This window comes from Cotesia glomerata, linkage group LG1 (genome assembly GCF_020080835.1).
Source record: "Cotesia glomerata isolate CgM1 linkage group LG1, MPM_Cglom_v2.3, whole genome shotgun sequence".
NCBI classification, from domain to species: domain Eukaryota; kingdom Metazoa; phylum Arthropoda; class Insecta; order Hymenoptera; family Braconidae; genus Cotesia; species Cotesia glomerata.
The window spans coordinates 1,430,026-1,451,684 of NC_058158.1; the positions used below are offsets into that span (position 1 = coordinate 1,430,026).

General features: G+C 30.1%; 1 protein-coding gene across 1 annotated transcript in view; it reads right to left on the reverse strand.

Annotated features, from left to right (window-relative positions):
* Nucleotides 1–21,659, reverse strand: part of LOC123268327 (sodium/calcium exchanger 3) — an 80,294-nt gene that overhangs the window by 40,207 nt on the left and 18,428 nt on the right. Inside the window, exon 4 of the mRNA XM_044733308.1 lies at nucleotides 11,012–11,103. Coding sequence (XP_044589243.1) covers nucleotides 11,012–11,103 — 92 coding nt within the window. The remainder of the gene's footprint in view (nucleotides 1–11,011; nucleotides 11,104–21,659) is intronic.

Sequence of the window (21,659 nt, forward strand, 5' to 3'; positions counted from 1 at the left end):
CCTTAAGTTTTATGAAAATGAACGAGCGAGTTAAGAGACTAAGTTTAGTCTGTTGTGAATTGAATGGACTGACTTAACGGTCGTTCTTACCACTCATTACACTATTAAATAGGAGCCGCAACAATTTCCGCGGAGAATTAAAACAAATGAATGTCATTAACACTCCGTCCTAGTTATTTCGGTCGTCGGAAAAAATAATTCTGCTTCGGAAGGACTTTTTAAAAAGTTTCTCACGATAAAATTTTTTATTGATAGTTACGAATTTATTATCGCGTTATAAAGTGATAAAAATGCATTCTTTCGTAAAGTAAAAGTTATCAAGTTGTCTTCCCGGGATTACACGGTCGGGGGTGTTACAATGGCATCAGAGACGAATTCTGAAGACGGATTCCTGTATGGAAGACTCGTGAATGGGAGTGAACACCCAGGAGTCTGACGGAAATAAGAAAAACTCAGCTACTCTATAGATATATCTCTTCACTCCTCGGCAGGAAGAGTACCGAGCGATCTTGAATTACACCCCCGGGAGTTGACAGAGTAAGAATCCTCGAACTCGGTTTTTCTCTCTATCTTGCCTTGTATTTTATTTTTCTTGGAGCTTAAAAAATAAAGAGGGAAAAATAAACCGTGGAACAAAAGATCGGGGACAAAAAATTTGATGAGTTATGACAATAACTCGTGGATTTTTTTTTTGTTAAATTAAATAAAAACCCTCTACTTTACTTGGCTCGGCTCGCTCTATACGAGAGGCGAATGTATGGAGATTATATGAAATACTCCGGCTATTCAGGAAGTGTCGGTCTCGCTAAGCCGACATTGCTCGAACACCTTGCCCGTCTCAGAGAAATATTTTAAAAGTTTAGGTAAACTATTTTTCACCTACACCTCCAATATTTCTTAATGCAAAAGCTCTTTCTTAAAAAGAATTTTTTTTATAAAAATAATTACAGTGATGAGTTTTTTATAATGTTCCTTAACTTGGAAAACTATAAAGAATTTTTCAAGTCCCAATAAATTAAAATATTGATTAACTATAAAGTATTTTTTTATTTTTAATGAATATTTTCTAGGAAGAAAATTACATTCATCATTACAATTGTCAATTATTTTTATCTGTCAATTATTTTTATAAAAAAAAGTATTAATTTTCGTGATCTAATGGAATTTTTTTATCTATTCAAGTTATAGGGGAATTAAAAGTGTTAAGTAGAATTTTAAATAATGACTTTTGTTGCACTGTACTTTCTTAACTATTGACATTTATAAAGATATAAACTCATCCTGATGTTACACTTATCAAGAGCTTTCATTTGAGTACCCACATGCATTTTGATATATTTTTCATATATACATATATGTAATATATGTGCCAAATATATATAAATATATGAAAAATTGATGTGGGTAGGCAAATGAAAGGTATCTACGAGTCTAATATCGAGATGAGCTTATATCTTCAAAAATATCCTCAGTTGACAAGATAGCAAAGTCAGTTCTTAATTATTGACATTTCTTAAGATATAAGCTCATTCTGATGGTACAATCATCAAGAGCTTTCATTTGAGTACCCACATGCATTTTGATATATTTTTCATATATAGATATATATAATATATATAAATATATGAAAATATGATGTGGGTACTCAAATGAAAGGTCTTGGTGAATGTATCATCCGGATGAGCTTATATTTTTAAAAATGTCAGTAGTTCACAAGATACAAGGTCATTTCTTAATTATGTATCTAGAGATAGAGAATTTTAGAATGTAGCCTAAATACTTATCATAATAAACTGACTATCGGTACAGATTTTATCATATGACTATCCTGGACACAAAATTTTTCATATTTTCTTAATATAGATTAATTAATTTACTAAAAGCTAACAACGCTTATTAAATATTTAAAAAATCTCTATCAAAGCCGAATAAAATCACGGATCCATCTATCAACTTAATTTTTATTTACCCTTATTCTTTTCTTCAACTCGCTGAAGACTATCAATTACACAAAACTTTTCGGCAAAGTTCTCCCGGTAAAATTAGAGTTAAAAAACAAGTCTTAAGAAATCAAAGTATAATTAAATTAATCCAAATTTATTCCCCAATGAAAAATGGCTCAAGTAACTGGTGCAAAAAAAATTTCTCATCTGAATTTAAATAAATAATTAACTTTAACAAGATAAAATTGATGAGAAATTTAAATTAAAATAAAATCTCTTGTTCTAAAAATTGCAGGTTTAATATTTCTTAACGTAGGAAATAATTTCCCGAGGAAATAATAGCGGGACAAGTATAAAGGAAACACGGTTAAGAGCGGCATTACCTTTTATAATTACTGTATAGTGGTGTTTGTATGACACTAGGTTCAATGGGCGTGCTGGGACAATGGTTCTTGTATTGAAGTCTATTGATTTTGCTGGAGAGTTTACTTGAGTAACTTTCATTGAAAACAAGTGGGTGATCAAATTGTTGGATTTTATCTTGATGTAACAAGTTATTTCGCACAACTTGTGCATACAAATTGATTTGAATAAACAGAGCTCTATATTTTTCTTTAAAAATCATTAAAAAGACAATACGGAGATTAACAAGTTTAATCTATTGCGTGATAGAACTCGGTGAGCTCAGCAGAGCAGAGTTTCGGTATTATTTTTCATTAATTATTCTGGAGATTTAGCATTCTGGTTCTGGGCCGCGTTCTGATGAAAACAAATGATAATTAAATTTCAGGCAGCACATTCGAGATGAAAAAGGTTGAGGGTGGGCCGAGTGGAGGATGCGCGAAATTTTAGTTATCTGAATACATAGAGCCAGATAAATGTAAATATGCTGGGAGGAGATACACCGAGGACGATTAGCGTGAAATTAATATTAATTAAGCGAGATTTCCATGATATTCGCCGTCTGCTTTGTGCTGGCATGATATACTGCGTGATTAAATCCTACTGGGTTAGATTCCGCCTAGTCCCGACGTTTCGCTTCCTTCCGCTCCACTTTTCCGAGCTCCGGATGCCACGTTGCAACTTCATTCACGACATGAGTCTCACATTAAACGGTGTATCATTTTCATCTTCATTTTCATTACGGGGGATGCAAATCGCGAGTCATAATTCATAGATTTTTCTTTTAGTCTGCTGAGTCCGCAATCTTTTATTTCAATCCAGTCTAAATTATTTTTATCTTGGGTATAAACTCGACTTTTTATTTTATTTATTTTCACCCAGACGTTTCAGTGTAAAATTTTGTTTTTTTTTTTTTTTTCAAGTTTTATTGAAATAAAATTTTTTTTATTTCATTTTGAAAACTTGGAAGGCAAAAAAAATTTTTGTTAATTATTTCCCAATTTTTTAAAAAGTAATTTTAGAAGTTTATTATTGAGTTTATTAATTTTTTTTTTTATTGATTAAAAGTTAATTATCGAATAAATTTTATTTAATTAAAAAAAAATTATAATTTTAAAAGCAATATTGATTTTTTTAGACTTTGATAAATTGTTATGACTAATTTATATTATCAGAAGAATAAATTTGGTATCGTTAAAAAAATCTTGATCCGGAGTTGTGCCTTTTCATAGTTTCATATCATTCTCACTAATAGCCAATTTATGAGGTTGGCAATAGCCTAATCGGCTCGGTACCTGCATTTCGAAAGAGTGGGACCAGGGTTCGATTCCGGCGCGCACCAATATTTTTCAATGATTATAAACTAAGAATATGTGCGTTTCATTGCCAGCCTCTGTACCGGTCGGGTTTTCTGTGGTTTTCCCATATAGTTATGGAGTTAAAATGTCATTATAGAAGTACCTCTATACTATTTAAGACCGTAATGCAAATGCAGGTACTGATTATAACGCGTAAGTTGGCCACAGTCGCAGCACATGTGTGTCGGGCATGAAAGAAAAAAATCCCGACATGCAGGGGGGTGGGGACGAAAAAGTGGTTGAGAGTTATAATGACGGGGTTGAGAGATTATATTGCGGAGAAAAAAAAGTGGAGAGACAATAATTCCCCACCCTCCCTTGTAAAAACACTCTACAGTGATACAAGTAAAACCATCCTCCTCCTCCAATTTATGGTGATAATCATTTAGGCTGCATTTGAAAATACTCTATTTCTAGATAGATAATTAAGAAATTACCTTGTATCTCGTGAACTATTGATATTTTTAAAGATATAAGCTTATCCCGATGTTAGACTCATCGAGACCTTTCATTTGAGTACCCACATCAATTTTTCATATATTTATGAATATTATATATATTTCATATATGTATACATGAAAAATATGTCAAAAATGCATGTGGGTACTCAAATGAAAGTTTTTGATGAGAATAACATCGGGATGAGCTTATATCTTAAAAAACGTGAATAGTTAAAAAGTACACTGCAATTTAACAATTGTCATTAAAAAAAATTTAATAATTTTTTTTTTGTGAAATTTTTAATAAAAATTGCAATTTATTTTTTCTATTTTCTAAGTTAATGTTTATTTTGAATAATCCCCCGAATTTATATCGAGAAAATTGATTCCGACATTTTTAGTAGGCGGACAACTGACCCGAATATCAATTGAAAGCTCCTAACGGGTCGAAGAGAACATCCCCTTTAATGATAAGGAAAATAAAGCAGTTGACTGCCCGTAGGCTCAGAGCTTCTGGCTAAAATCTTACAGGTGTGTTATTTTTGTCCAATTACAGAGCACTGTCGCGGAAATTTATTTTCGTTACACTGAGAAAACAGTTTATTTAAATGAAATGAGACTCGTTAACTATAAATAAATCTCTTATTTAAATATCACAAGAAATATTTATTTGATACAAATAAATTGATTTATTTGAGACAAAGTTACAGTATATTTGAATGAAATCCAGATTTGTTTATAGTTAACAAATATTACTTTGGCGCTAACAATAATATATCTCAACCAAATCAAATTTGTTAACTATAAATAAATGGTATGTTTGAATATACTCAAAGCAATGATTTTTAGTTTTAGGTGAGGAAAGTAGTAAAAGTAGACATATCGAACGTTTGGGGTTAAATGGGCAATTCTTTTGGAATTATTAATTATACTGAAATTAACAATAATACTATAAAGTTAGTCAACGTTTTTAATTTTTAATTTTTTTTTTTTTATTTATTAAATTAGATCTAGAAAATATTTTTTTAAAATTGCACTTATAATTTTTCAAGTTTTTTACGAATGAAGTTTTTTAAAAAAATTTCTTTTGTAACAATTTTTTCAATAAAAAAAATTCTAAAAATTTTTAGATGACGGCTAACTTAATTTTCATAAATTAACAGACATCTGTCAATTTTTAGGACTTTTATAATAATAAAATTATCACGAAAAAATTTTAATTAAAAAGTTCCGCGTCTAAAAATGAAACAAAAATTACAAGTGCATTAAAATATGTTTTTTATCGTTGATCTGTAATAAAAATTAAAAAAATTAACAGCTGTCTGCTAACTTCAGCATCATAATTATTAATGTCTATTATAGTTAACTATTTCAATACATATTTGTCTAAGCATATATATATATATTTTTTTTTATTTTATTTATTTCTACAAAAATTAAAGAAAATACATTTGTAAACTGAGTTAATTTTCATTATTTATTTTTTACAAATCACGTCGAGAAATAACAGTGGCGACCGTAGCGACACCAAGCGTAATTTACTTAAAGTGAGATTTGTTAATAGTTAACAAATCTTTATTTAAATGAAATAAATGAGTCGATTCAGTTAAATAAACCAAAACGAGGTAGTATTTGATTCAAAGTAATATATATATATTTGAATAAAAGAAATTTGTTAACATTAAATATATATTTTTAATTTATTTCAAATAAATCTGCGCATTTGAGCCAAACAAACTGTTTTCTCAGTGTAGATAAAAGGTCTTACGTAAAGCAAATGGACAACAATTTTACCATTACATTAAATTTTACTTGGACGTGAAAAAGGTTAGAAATTATTTCCAGGGAAAAACTGTTGAGCAAACACTTTTCAAAGGAAGAATTTATAAAAATAGTTCACTATCTCTCAAAGCTTTGAATTTTTCAGGAACAAATATTTGAAGGAAAATTTTATGAATTGAAAAAAATTGCATTAATTTTGTGTGACTATTTTATAAACTTAGTCCGATTTTTAGAGGTTGAAATATTATTGAGTGAGTCTCGGAAGTAGTAGGAGGGAAATCCAAGATTTGCGGGGGATATCGTAACCGAAACCCTCCTTGAGGAAAGTGCCCGGCTCTTTGTTCGGTTTTGCCAATAAATATTTCTCGTAGATTACTTGAGATTAACAGAGACCCTTAACCCCATTTCCCTCGCCGTAATTTCTGGCCATTAACTAACCATTCGCCTCATGAATATCGGGCTTATCAGCTATAACAATCGGCTATTTATCCTTGCGTTTTAATATTAATATGTAATGATAGTAACATTCGTCTTAATCAAAGCAACAATTTTTCTTGGGAATTTTAATATTATTTTTCTTTTGAAATAAAATATTAATTTAATAAAAACTGCAAAATTTTTATTTTTATTAAATTTCTAAGCTTTAATATTATTTTTCTTGTAAAAAAAGTGCAAATAAATAATCCTTTAGATTTTTTTATACAAATAATGACGACTTGGTCGATGAAAATTTGAATTTTTTATCAAATTTCAAAGTTTAAATGTAATTTTTTCTAAAAAATAGACATTTATTTGATAAGACTTCTAAAATTCTTTTATTTTTTTTTCAATTTTATAGCGATTTAAAAACAGCTTAGACAACCGAAATTCCACCTTTTTATCAAATACCAGAGCTTCAATATTATTTTGCATAAAATTTTTGATCTCTTGCGAGCGACAAGAGATATAAAATACGAGATACGAAAATGAAAAAGTAACTAACGTTTATGTGTCCGGTTTAAAAATATAAACCCATGGAAAATAATAAAACAAAAAAAAAGTGAAAGCAGACAACAGTATACGCAACGAAGTCGCATTAAAAAATGATAAATACGTCGCAGGGGGCACTATTATTATTATTTCAGAGCGTTAAGCTGCAAGTGTAGAAATGCTCCGGTGTATGCGGTTAAATATTTTTGCATATGGATGCAACGGATGCCGTATACATGAACATTCGTATAAAATATATGAAATGTATGTACGGCTAAATAGAGAAGGTCGAGAAGAGCGGATGTAGGAGAAAAGATACGAAATGATGTTATTCGCTTGCAGTGTCAGTGCGCACGTGTCACACCTCCCCGAAATCTAGTAATATGCAAATAGGACCGCAGAAGAAGCTAACGAAGAGGAGGTTGTCTTTTTGCTACATAATAACTCTATTATGTATTGTCCGAGACTTTCGTTATTGCGTTCTGCGATTATTGCGCTAGAGAACGGACATTTTTAGCTCGGAGATTATTATCAAACTAGTATGATAAAGTGCGCAAGTGGTGTGGATGTACTTATTTATGCTCGAGCTCTTTTTGTACAGGGTAGTTGATACACTCGTTACAAGTGGGTGTGTATTTTCCATTATGTGTTTTGTTTCCGGAAATTTTAGCAGAGGGTCCTTGAGGGAAAGTTTATTTTTAAATTATGGTTTAATTAAAGTTCTGATACTGAAAATTACGTCGTAATTTTTGTTCGTTATAAAATGTTTTAATATTGCAGAAAAATTAAAAATAATTTTTTTGACCTCTTTTCTACACTGAAAAAAAATTCTAGACTGGAGGGTAAATTTTTTTGGCTCAAGAAAATATTAAGGAAGATTAGAAATTTTTTTGAAGTCAATTTCTTGAGCCAAAAAAATTTCTTCTTGCTCTAAAATAACTTTTATCTTCCTTAAAATTTTCTTGGTGCAAGAAGTTTTTTTTTCTGTGTACAAAAAAAAAAATATTTATAATTTTATTGAATAGTTAGTAATTAATTTGAAATTTATAGTAAATTTCTACATAAAAAATCAATTTAAAAAACAGCCTGTTGCCTAAAAAATTTAAATAAAAGAACTAAAATTACCAAAATAATTCTAATAAGGTAAAAAGATCCTATTATTGACACTGACCTAGTTATTGACACTTGCAATTTTATTTCAATTAAAAAAAACAAATCAACTACGTGGAGAAAATTTTATAGTAGAGTTTATTATCTAGTTATGGTAAAATCTATTAACTGAATTCGATAGTAGTAAATATTATTTAAATAATTATGTAAACCATCTGAATTGTAGTAGTTACCATCCTGATAGTAACTACTACTATTATGATGGTAATCAGTAATAATAGCTTTTATTATTTCAACTAGTTACTACTATTATCAAAATCGTAATTCCTAATATAACCTGATGGTTGCTGATTCCATCAGTAATAATAATAGTTACTATCTAAGCTAGTAAAAAATATTTAACCCTTTACTGTTCGGCCTTGAATCCCCACTCTTAATTCGAGTCATATGTCTTCTTCTTTAAGTGAGAAAGCTATAGTCTTTTTCCTAGAGAGGGGGCCAGAAAAGTAGTAGAAAGGGTCGCATGGACACACTATTACAACTAAACCGTCTCTCACACAACCGCATAACGGACTATGATTGGCTCTCTCCCCTAACAGCTCACACTGAGATTCATTGCGCTTCCAAAGATTAAAGGGTTAAAAAATTAAAAATCTGTGTTAGCGTGGATGCATTTCTGAATTAACTAAAAGCAGTTGTAGCGCAGTGTAGTGCACAAAAAATCGGGATTAAATTTGGGTTGAATTTATATTTGTCTAAAATAAATTTCAACGCCAAATTTTTCAAAAAAAATTTGAAATTTCAAAAAAAAAAAAAGAAATTTTTAATCTTACAAAAAATTTTTAAAAAACATAATTTTCAAAAATTATGTCATTCAAAGTAATCAATAACGCCATTAACTAAAATATAGATGCAAATAAAGAATTTAATTAAATAAATTTATATTATTTTTTCTTTCAGAATTTTTACAATCTGAGATGGTTACAGTTACCATCTTCGATTGTAGCAGTTATAATTTTTAATAGTTACAATTATCATTTTTGATAGTAATCGTTACCATTATTAATTGTAACTATTGCAATTGTCAATTATACCACCTATTAATTTGTGACTAATTAATTTTATTACCATTTCAGATAGTAGGAGTTAATATTTTTGTTTAGTAAATAGTACAATTAATTTTTCTCCGTGTATAATAAATTTATAAACATAATTTTTGAAAAATAAGTTTTAAGACAATTAATTTTTTGAGAACATTTTATTTTTTTAACTAAAATAAAATTGCAAGTGTCAAACAACTAGGCCAGTGTCAATAACTGGGTCTTTTACCATAATAATTAATTAAATTGATGGCAATTTGATATAATAATTTATAATAACAAAATTCTATTCTAGCGATTAGGAATTGTCTCTAACAGACGCGATCAATCATGTAGCAAGTGTATCGGATGTACAAATAATCTAACCATTTGTGTACAAAATGAGTCTATCTCTATATATAATATCAATTAATATCAATATAAATATATAAAACATTACTGATTTTATCAACAGTACTGTGAGGCGTGCGTTAGGCATGTTGGCGAACTTTTAAATAAAAGCAGCAGCAACAAAACTTTATTATTTATTAATTATGTTTATCCTCATAGTTCTCTTTAAACTTACGGCCAGTCGCCAAAGTAATCCAGCAGTTAAGATGTCGCAGGCGTGTTAATAATTTTTGACACTGTGAGATTAGTTTTGTCGCTCTTTCTCTTAGATTTAAACTTACTTACTACATAAAAAAATGAATAAATAAAAAAAAATAAAGTCATTTGGAGGATCGAATAGTCTCTCGACAGTATTAGTCTATTTCATCCGGAATTGCGTATGAAAAATACAATACACTAAACTATGTATAAATACATTAAACTATGTATAAATTGTATTGAGATCCTGTGATTGGCCTTCCAGCTGTTGGGTCTATTGTTACTAAATAAATAAATACACTGAGAGACAATTTTATTTAATAGTAATAAAAATTTATTACTATTTAATAAAACGTTTATTTGGTTAATAAAGGGGAAGGAGAAATAAACAAGTAGGTTAGGTTAGAATGTCTCGTTGAAACATCCTTGTACTATTTATTTATTAAAAGATTTTACTGTGAAAATATATTTGAATATATTATAATTAACTGATGAATATTAATTTTTTTTTTTGAAATTATTTGTTTTAATGACTTAATATTCGTACACTGATAGAAGGATTTGTTTATAGTTAAAAGATTTGTTAATATTTAACAAATCATTTATTAGAGACCGCTTTTAGTCCTTAACAAATATTTCTTAGTATTTAAAAGATTTATTAATATTTAATAAATGAATATCAGATTTATTAAATACAAACAAATCATTTTAAATACTAAGAAATATTTATTTAATATTAAAAAATGGTCTCTAATAAATGATTTGTTAGCTATTAACAAATATTATTTAATACAAATAAATCCTTCTATCAGTGTATTAAAAATACATATTAGTATTTAAAAAAATTTTATTAAATACTAATAAAATTTTATTCATATGGAATACAATTTTATTCATATGGAATATAATTTTATTACTATTAACTAAGTTTTCTTTTCAAATCCAAATAAACTTTTTTTATTACTATTAAATAAAATTGTCTCTCAGTGTAAAAACCGGCCGTCTTTATAAAGTATTCATCCCTATTGCCTCGTACTCGGCAGTGGATAAAATTCTTAATAGCTCTCGGAATAGGAGGAGGCTATTCACGTTTTTCACTTAAAAACTTAAATTGCCGTTTGGAAGGAGAGTTAAGAAAGCTCTCTCTCACCCGGTAATAACTAAGCATGATTTATTTATTCCATTGTCGGTTGGTTTATTGCGAAAACAATAAACGCCAATAAATAACCTCTGGTGATTATTCGATCCTCACAAAATGAAAATGTTATTTTTGTACCATAAGATAGTTAAGTCTATTAGAACAAAAGGTCGATACTCACCTCCTTGAAGTTGGGGCTCGCCTAGTTCGACGTAGAAGAGGGCGTCCTTCTCGTAAGAGTCCTCTTCGATTATCGTGAGCATTATCGTCTTCCTGAAACATGCATCAGAACTCTAGCTAATTTGTTTCATCAATATTACACGGGTTATTCGATAAACTTTGCATTAGTCGGAGCTGAAATTATCACACTGGATGCTAAAAGCCGATCCTCGATAATGATCCTGTCGACGCATTATCATTCAAGTTTATTTCGGTAATTACCTCGGATCTATTTAACCACGCGGCATTAGTTCGCGAGTAACTGACTGTAAACCGAAACCCAATGCAAATCGATAATTAAATAGGCTAATTAACTACGTTTTAAGAGGAAAGAGCTTCCAATCACACACTTCTCATTTACTTGGCTAGTTTCCGATCTGCGCTACGTTAATTTTGAGGTTTTGTAATGCTCCGCTTGGTCAGTAAACACTGATTGGCGATTGATAAGTTCGAGAGTTTCTGGTGTAATTTGTTGTGGTTGCAAGGGTTGTACAACAAATAGTTTACTGTCAATTGTGAAAATCATGGAGAAAATTTGTTCGTTTTTATTATAATTGAATAAAAGTTCAATTAATTTAAAAGATAACAATTTTTAGAAGGGAAAAACTCTTATTTGTTGATGAAACTGATACGGGATCGCGGAGATGAAATTATGAAAAATCTACATTAACAGCCGAGACCAGTGATTGCAGTTTCAATCGGCTTAGCGAAACGAATGGAAATTTTGAAAAAACGTTTTTAGAGATAATAGATAATTTAATAAACTATTTCACCATAAAGCGGTTTTTTCAAAAATTCCATTCGTTTCAGGAAACCAATCGAAACTGCAATTGCTCTGCTGTTGAGAGTGCGACAGAGATAGTTCCGTTGAACTTTGTGAGAGCAAAGAGAGAAAAAAATGGTCTCGCCTGTTAAAAAAGAAAAAAATCAACGGTTTGGCTTCAGAACCTTTTAGAGCATGCAAAAGAAATTCGATATGATGGATGTTATGTACCAATCGAATCGTATTCACATCCTCTAAAAGGTACAAAGGCCAAACAGTTGATTAGTTTATTAATATTTTAGAAATTTAAAAATTTCAAATTTTGACATTTCCGCGTAACTATTGTAAGTCATTTTTAACGATGGTAAATTAGTTTAGGCTTTAAATCTTTCGATAAATTTATTTCTAATGATTGTTATGTACCAATCGAATCGTATTCACATCTTCTACAAGGATCAAAGGCCAAACAGTTGATTAGTTGATTAATTTTTTAGAAATTAAAAAATTTCAAATTTTGACATTTCCGCGTAACTATTGTAAGTCATTTTTAACGATGATAAATTAGTTTAGGCTTTAAATCTTTCGATAAATTTATTTCTAATGATTGTTATGTACCAATCGAATCGTATTCACATCCTCTACAAAGATTCTAGGCCAAACATTCCGCTTTCCGATATGGAATCGCGGAGATGAAATTATGAAAAATCTAAATTACAAAAAAAAATAATCAACTTATCAATGGTTTTACCTTAGAACCTTTTAGAGGATGCAAAAGACATTTGATTGGTATATAATAATAAGAAAAAAATTAGAAAAACGGTTGACCCTGAAGGCCATCCCTGCATTTTTCCACTAATTCCATACCTAGGCGCTTAAAATTGCACTTATGACGTTTTAGAGCTCTTCGAGCTCAAAAATATTATTTATGTGTTATTTTGAGCTCTCAGAGCTCAAAGAGATAGCTTTTCTATGCTTTCGAACTCTTCGAGCTTAATTTTCAAATTTAATAGAAGTTTGATTTTGAAAGCTCGTTTGATTTTAGAAGCTTCAAATTTCGATTTTTCGAAGAGAGACCCTTCTGGTCTCGGCCGGACCCCCATCGAGACAGAAGTCTGAAAAGCGGGGTTAAAAAAAAAAAAAAAAAAAAAAAAAAGTTTTTTCATCAAAAATCATGTAAAACATTTTTTTTTTCACTGAAAATTTGATTTAAAAAGAAGTTTTCAATGCTGAAAATTAGATATTGCTGCTTAAAATAGTAAAAATTATGTTAAAAAAGAATAAATTATTCACTAAAAGAACATTATTCATTTCCGCAAAAACCTCGGAATAATATTAAGATATCTAAAAACATAACATCGGCAGTCTGCGGAGTATCGAGTATCAGATGTGGATGTTATGTCTATTGATGCGATTTAGCGTTCGTGCATGATACGAAGCTCGGAAAAAGCCTCCCCTAGCAGTGTGTAACGGAAATGGAAAGCCTCTGCGGTGGTGGATAAGTCTCTGACTGGTGTGCTGGGGTGCCGTTTCATTGGGATTTCCCTCATCGGGCCCCTTATTCATTTCACCCTATCGCACCAGTGATCTATTTCTCCATCTCTTTCTCTCCCTTGTGAGTATCACCAGTGGAAAAGTATTCCGTGGTATCGTCGCCTTGGAGACCTGCGGAGACAAATTGAATTTACTTTCACGCCGATAGCCGGGTGATGGAGGGCTTCTCGATCATCGGAAATAAGACCGGCACCCTTAAACGTCCTCTTTCGCAAATCCAAATAATATATTTCGGTGTGTCGTCAAGGTACAAGTATCCAGAAGACGACGAATATGAACAAGAAGAGGAATAAATAAGCCGAACCAGGTAGAGAAAGATCTAGAAACTGCTACGAGAGCTGAATAATAATAATTCTAAACGAGAAAGGAGAATAAATAACGAATAATTTAAATTTATTTGCTCATGTCTTATTTTGTATGTCTTCTCTTGTAAATCCTGGTTGTCTCAGTCATCGATCTTCACGGTAGTAGAGGCAACTCGTTTTATACAACTATGCTCGTATAGAGTTGATATACAGCGCCAGTTCTCTACTCGGTCTTCAGTTAATACTATGAGTTCTGGAGCACACAAAGTAAGCAAAGGTACAGCCAACGAAGACTGCAGAAATCAAATAAAATAAGCTTCGACGAACGTGAGATAGTAACTAATACTAAAGCACTAGCGGCTGGTTAAACGGAAAAAAGAAAAAAAATAATTAATTCGAAAAAAGTATTCTCTTAAAAATTGCGCTCTTCTTTTGAGTCTATTCAAAAAATTCACCAATTGAAGCTAGAAAATAAAACTTGAAGAGAAAAAGTTCTTCAGTTGAGAATTGTAAGAATTCTGCGAAGCACTTTGATATTTTCAAATATGTTTTATTCAACTATTTCTTTTGTAACATTCATTGAAGATAATAACAACTTGTTTCAAGATTACAAACAATTTTCGAACTTATGATGTTTTATATATTATCAAAAATCGAATACTTTTTAAAATAAATTTAATTTATAAAATTTTCTTTTGAATTCTGATAAAGAAAATTGTTTCTGTCGAGAAAATATGAAGTTTTTTTTGTTTTATGAAAGTAATATGAAATAAAAAACCCAGTTATTGACGCTGGCCTAGTTGTTGACACTTGCAATTTTATTTTAATTGAAAAAAAATAAATCAATAAGTACAATTTGTGAATTATAGGTTTTTAGATAATTGGTTTTTTGAAAAAATTTTCTTTTTTTAATTAAAATAAAATTGCGAGTGTCAAATAACTAGGCCAGTGTCAGTAACTGGGTTTTTTACCTTACCCTTAATCGAAGAATTAAAAGTTTTTAAATTAAGACTACGAGTTTTAAAAAAAGCTTGAAGCAAAATGGAAGATTCTTTTCAAAACAAACCTCATTTTGAATAATTAAAAAAATTGATACCGAAATTCGAGGTTTTCTTAATCAATTATATTGAATAAATTAAATACCTAGAGTGAAATATTCAGTGTGAAAATTGGTGCTTTTGCTTTAAATAAAAAATCTAAAAAGTGAGACTCGAATGAATATTTTATAAATTTGTGTCGCAAGTACGAGTAGAGTTTTTTTCTATTCCGTCGTTTAAATGGAATGTACACAAGTTTAAATAGCCTTTGAAGCCAAACGAGGTATAATCTCATTACTTATTAAAATTTTAAACGTGATTTACGGTATTTTATCTTTAACTAACCACGTCACGGTGATCGTCTGAGAGGTCGTTATCTGCCGATAACACGAAAGAGGACAAGGGCCGTTAACTCTGTATGGGACATTAGTAACAGAGTACATAGAGAGAAAATACAGAACTGAATTTATCTGCAAATACATTTATCGCACTTATGCATATGCAGATCTATCTGTTTGCAATGTGTGTTTATATTCGTGCAGAATAGACCCTATAAACCTATTGGAAATAGGGGAAAATAAAACGTTGTTCACAAAAAAAGGTTCACCTTAGAAAATGGTGAATTATTGCTCCCGAATTTGATCAATTGGTTCTACATACAGAGAGATTTTTATTTATGGTAAAAATAATTATATTTTTATGGATTTATTTATGATAGGGATAACTTTTATGGAAATTTTAGTATTCTATTCACGGAAGCTTAACTTTATGTCGATTTTACTGTTTATGCAGGATTTAAAAACCATTTGGAAAGATTTCAACTCTATAAGGTCGATTTTACTGTTTACCCGGGGATTAAGGATTATTTACAGGTAGTTCTGTTTTATACAACTCCAAGTTGAGAAAAGGGAAAAAAATAAACCGTAAGTGACCATTGAAAAAGGCTGATTCAATAGGTTCTTTTAAAGAGAAACTGAACAAACTTTCAAGAGATATTACGCTGTTTCAAATTTATTTAGACTCAACATACAAAGCTAAAAATTCAGGTATTAAATTTTTACTATGAACTATAACACCTGATGTAGCCTAGATGAAGCACTTCTATAAATTTTCATATTTTATTCTTCAAAACTAGTAATTTAAATCAAATTTTTATTCCTTTCTGATCAAAAGATAGTTCATAATGATTTATTAAAAAGAAAATATTTTTTTTTTTTTTTCGTCAAATTTTAATTATTCACCAAAAAAATCAGCGAGAAATAGAAAACGTATTTATCATTTTATAAATATCTAAAATTGATGTTCATTTTTATATATCGACGTTCTAATTAGCAAATTGTCGAACTCCATTTTAGAGAATTTTCTATTTGTACGAAAAAAAACAACTAGTTCAAAATTTATTATCACTTTAAAAAACCATTTAATACTGTTAATATCTAATAGAGATATAATATTTAGGCTTAAATAATTCAAATAATTTATAATTGGATTATTGTTGCATCAAAATGTTAAAAAATCACCCTCTGAAAAATAAAGAGTTAGACAAATTGCTAATTTTCTTATGTACTAACAATTGTATTATTAACCCTGTTAATGGCCTAGGCTGTTGGGTTTGTTTATTGAAATAAAATAAAAATAAAAAAAATAAAATAAAATTAGACCGTCGATATTTTTTATTGATTATATTTCTTGCAAAAATTTTTTAAAAATTTGGAATTTTTTAAAAATTTGGAATTTTTTATAAGAATAAAAGAAACTTTAACTTATTGATCTCTATAAATCAAATTGTAATGGTATTTTCAAATACAAGTTACTTATGTGTTAAAAATAGGGTTTATCTTTCTTGACAGTAGCTGATGAGACTCGATTTGTAACGAAGTCTACTTTCTGAGTTCTCAAAGCTAATATTAGAAAATCGGAATCTCGTTTGACTTTTACAAACTTTTTTGAATAAAAAAAAAAAAAAATGTAATTTCTGTGAGGTAAAATTAATAAAACTTTTTACGGCGGTTGCATAATCAATGCTTTTAAAATATTATAATTTACGGAAGGTATCTTTGTATAATTATTCTATAAACAGATAAAACGAAGCACTAATTACTCGACTATAAAAACAAAATATATACAGAGGAATTAAAGTAAAACATAAACTTATTAATTATGCATTCGAAGCTTTGGGTTTTAGTTTGCGAGTCAAATTTTTACTAGCAATTAGCGATAATCTGAATAGAATGCAAAATGCGCGCGTGTGTGGGGAATTGTATTAATTAGTTGGATTTGAATTTGTTAAGCAAATAAGTACGATGTTTGAATAAAGACAGACTGAGATGAACATAGCTGTTAATTGAAAAACAGAAGTAAGTTATTAGATGATAAAATATTGGATTAATTGGTTCGGTAATGGATTTCAGACAGTACTGCGATGGAAAAAGCAAATATACTATTGACTAGTGCTGTAAAATTTCCGAAACAATACTCAATAAATATACAATCGAGTTATTAAAGTGAGTTTTTATGGAGTTTGTAAATGTCAATACTGGGACAATATTTCTTTAAAGCTGATGCATGTACTTTGAATCAATATTTATTTTCGCGGGCGTTACGCAAATATTTTGTCTATGTGTATGTAAAGTTTTGTTGGGTAAAAACTATTGAGGTCAAACCAGCAGTAAATCGTTTTCAATTTTATGCTCTGATATCATGCCAAAAAGTATGGATGCTAATATTTGAGCACGTACGGCTCCTAGGGATCAATTCGAGACGGTCAAGTTGCTCAGGTTCATGTCTAATTCAAATACATTTCCTATGTAAGCATTCCAGATGTATCCACTTGATGCTGGACAGCAGAGCAATGAGCTCGTTAGTTTTTTTAGTATTGATGTTTCGAGAGTAGAATAGATGGGAGTGATTTCTGGGGATAAATGGGAATTTGAAGAAGAAAGTTTGCTTGAGTTATATGTTTTATTTTATGTAATAGTTTTTGAGTTTGTAATTTTTTAGAAAATGTTTATTTTAAGTAAAGGCAATATTTTTAAAAAAATTTTAAATATTTATAAAACTGTGCACTGATAGAAGAATTTATTTGAATTAAAAAATATTTGTTAATAACAAATCATTTATTAGAGACCACTTTTTAGTATTAAAGAAATATTTCTTAATATTTAAAATGATTTTTTTTTGTACTTAATAAATCTGATATTCATTTATTAAATATTAATAAATCTTTTTAAATACTAAGAAATATTTTTTAAGGACTAAAAAGCGGTCTCTAATAAATGATTTGTTAAATATTAACAAATATTTTTAACTATAAACAAATCCTTCTATCAGAGTGTAATGAAAAAAAATTTATTTAATAGCTTGAGACAAAAATTGAAACTAAAAAATTCTAATGTTAAGTTAATTGGAAATTCAAGAGTTAAAAAAAAATTTTTCGTGAATGAAATTACTTGAGTAAGTGATAATTTAAAGGGAATTAAAAGCAATCTCTCGGTTAAGTCAAGGCTAAATGTCAGATCTTTTTGTCTGACGGTCAATGTTATTTTAACCGAGCCATCAGACGAAAAAAAAAAGCGGAAAAAGGAAGAAAAGTGAAGAGGAAGAGGAAGAGGAAGTGGGTTTATAAAATAGTTAGCTAATAATCGCGATGACAATAGAAAAGCTTGAAATGCAATATCTCCAAGTGAATTGTTATCTATAGTCAGTAGTATTGTGTATTGTATATTGTACGTCGATCGCGAGAAAGAGGACAGGAGTGAGAATAGGGTAGCGATGAAGAGATATGAAAAGCTAACGTACAACAAAAAAGGTGAAACGGCGATGGGAGTAAGAGCAAAAAGAAAGAAGAAATAAAACGGCAATATAACATAATGTCGATATTGGCATGACGTACAGTGTACATAGTTCTCAGTACTGAGTATCGTTTTATTTCTACTCGACCCTATTGTGCACTTTCAACTTGAACTGCCGACAAGAGCTCTGAATTAACAAGATGAAGAGCGAAAAAAATTCGAAGCAACTACTTGCTGGGTTTGTTTAAAAATTTTTAGTTTAAATTAATAAAAAATTTCGCCTCTGGTCGAATGTCAAGCGGTAATTAACGAATTAAAGAAAAGAGGGAAGAAAGTAAAAGTAGGAAATGATTATCATTTTTGGATTTATCTGAGGAGTGGATTAGAACGAGCTGGCTTTTGGTTGCGTGCGTTTGCTGTCACGCAACGATTAAATCACGTCAATGTTAATATCACGTCCGTGAGCAATCTAATCAAGCCGATTAAAGCTGAGTTTCAGCCTGCCGGATAAAGATAACTTTATATAAAACGATTTTTCTTTTTAATGCTATATTTTTTAGTAATGACTCTAGTTGGACCCGAGCTGAGTAGAAACAAAGGGACGGATTTAAAATATGAATAAAGAGCCGTGATTTATAGAGAAGAATAATAAAAACGGACTTATCGACTTTTAAATTTATCGCTCAACTTCTATTCTGGCAATTACAATGGAAATTATTAGATACGAGTCGGGGAGACGATAAAAAATTCACCTCTTTTAGGTTTTTACTCGTCGGGGACGAATTTTACGTGACTGTTAATTTATTTTGGAAGGAATTTCAATTTGAAATTTTTTTTTGATAGTATCGATTTTATGGTATAAAGTTAACCGCACAGAAAAAAAGGTTAAATTTAATTTAGAATTTTTCTTATTCAGAACAGATTCAATTTTTTAATCCGAAATATTTTATAATTAAATAAAATTTTTCAATATCAAAAAAACATTTAATTTGAATCAAGACATCTTTTTGCACGCCTCATAGCGCGAAGCGCGTGAGGTTGTGCTTTATACTCGACTAGTCAAGGTCAAGCAATTTTATGATCTTTAAATGCCTTTATCACAACCATATTACACTTATACAATGATATAAGTAGATATACACCGAAAGAACACTAAAATTAAACCATCTTTTACTTTCTAAAATCATTTCATGTTGCTATTTTGAAAAAAATTTTACGTGGACGTCCGGATTTCACCCCATTTTGGATGTACCAACGATTACTCCCGAACAAATTGATATTTCAAGACCGGACTTTTTTTATTAGTTTAAGAATTCGATGAACTGGGTCCGTATTTCATATCAGTGGCCTAGTTTACGTATTTTTTTTTTAATTGAATTTTTATTAAAATTCACTACGATACAACCGTACAAAGACAAACGAACTTTTCTTATTTGTCACGTGAAAACTATGGCGCCACTTGATCAAGCTAGATTTTTTTAGACTACGTGCGCATATGACAAGAAAAAAGGGCGCCGATATTTAAAAAAAAAAATAAAAAATACTTTGTAAGAAATTACTTAATTATATTTTTTTTTTCTTTTTTAATCAATTACACAATTTATTTTTTTCTTAAAAAATGAATGAGCGTTATGAGGCGTACACTTTTGAATTTTCCAAACTTTTTTTTTCTATTTTTTTACTTCATTCCACAATATGTAATCACTTCACGCCTAAATTTTCCAAGTTAACATAATAACAAGTTGTAATTTCAATAGAGCTCCAAAATTCCGTATTTAAATCCCGGAATACGACTACGTAATCGGATTATGAGCAGAGCCGTCTCGAACTGAAAAGTTACGAGTTTAAATTCTCGTATGCAGAAGTACGTGACACGCGAGATATACGGTATCGTAGGATGAATTATTGACCAGCCGATGCCGCGGTATCTCATCCTATTCATTTGATAAAATGAAACCCCGAGCGAACCAAAACCGTGAAATATTCAAATATTAACAGTTTCTGGTCTCTGGAGCTTGGTATGCAAAAAAGGCACCCCGAATCGCGGAAAACTTGGATCTGGAGCAGAGCAAAGTTATAATTTCTTTCTTCGAGATATTATAGCTCAAGCGCGTGACTAGAAACAAAACGAACGTGACTGGAAACAGCCAAGAGTGTTTTAAACGTGCCGCAAACTGTCGGCGTTTGGATTTCAATACCAGCTCTTTGCATTTCTCTTTATCATATTCCTGCCTGCAATTTGTCAGGCAATCAACAAGACGCCTCAATTCCCCAGGATGCAAACTAGACCAGACTGGAGCTATTTCTGTTGGAGGAAAGTAACCCCGTTTGTCACAAGTCAGAACAGATCCCAAGTAACTGTTAAAGTCGTAATATAATCCCAAGATACAAGTTTAATTTTGGAGAACTCTCTGGAAGGGGAATTGGTGGGAGCTATTGTTCACCTTTGCAGTGACTAACCTCAAGGAGGCAATGGATGGAGAAGAGATGCACGACAGGGCTCCAAAGTTTGGCTCGAGTGCCGTAAACGGAAGTTCCTATCATGAACACTGTGTTATATGTTATATTATATGTATTATATATGTATAATCTCAAGATATAGAATGCATAAAGCCGAGTCGCCGCTCAGACTCGGCTCATCTCCAAAAGAATTTTCCACGAAAGAACCCCGGCATAATCCTGATGACAAAAATCCGATCAGACTCGAGACTTCAGACAAACTTTCTTTGAATTAAGTTATTTAATCCCTTATCATTTTTTACTTTTAGCTCTATTGGATACGCCAAAAATTCAGAATAATAAAATAGTCGGGCTCCGCGCGGAGCAAATTATAAATTTTCAAAAGCTGGATAATATTGTATTATAAATATGAAATACCGGTGTGTGATAACAATAGATAAGTTATACCGTCAGATAATAATAATAATTACTAGCAACCTTGCAGTCACTATGTAACTGCTGTGATTTGTAAACTATAAATAAATAAAATGTTGCTTTATTAAATAATGAATTTTGTCAAATTGCACTGTACTTTTTTAACTATTGCCGTTTTTAAAGATTATATAAGCTCATCCTGATGTTACACTCATCAAGAGCTTCCATTTGAGTACCCACATGCATTTTTGATATATTTATATATATTATATATATGTATATATATGAA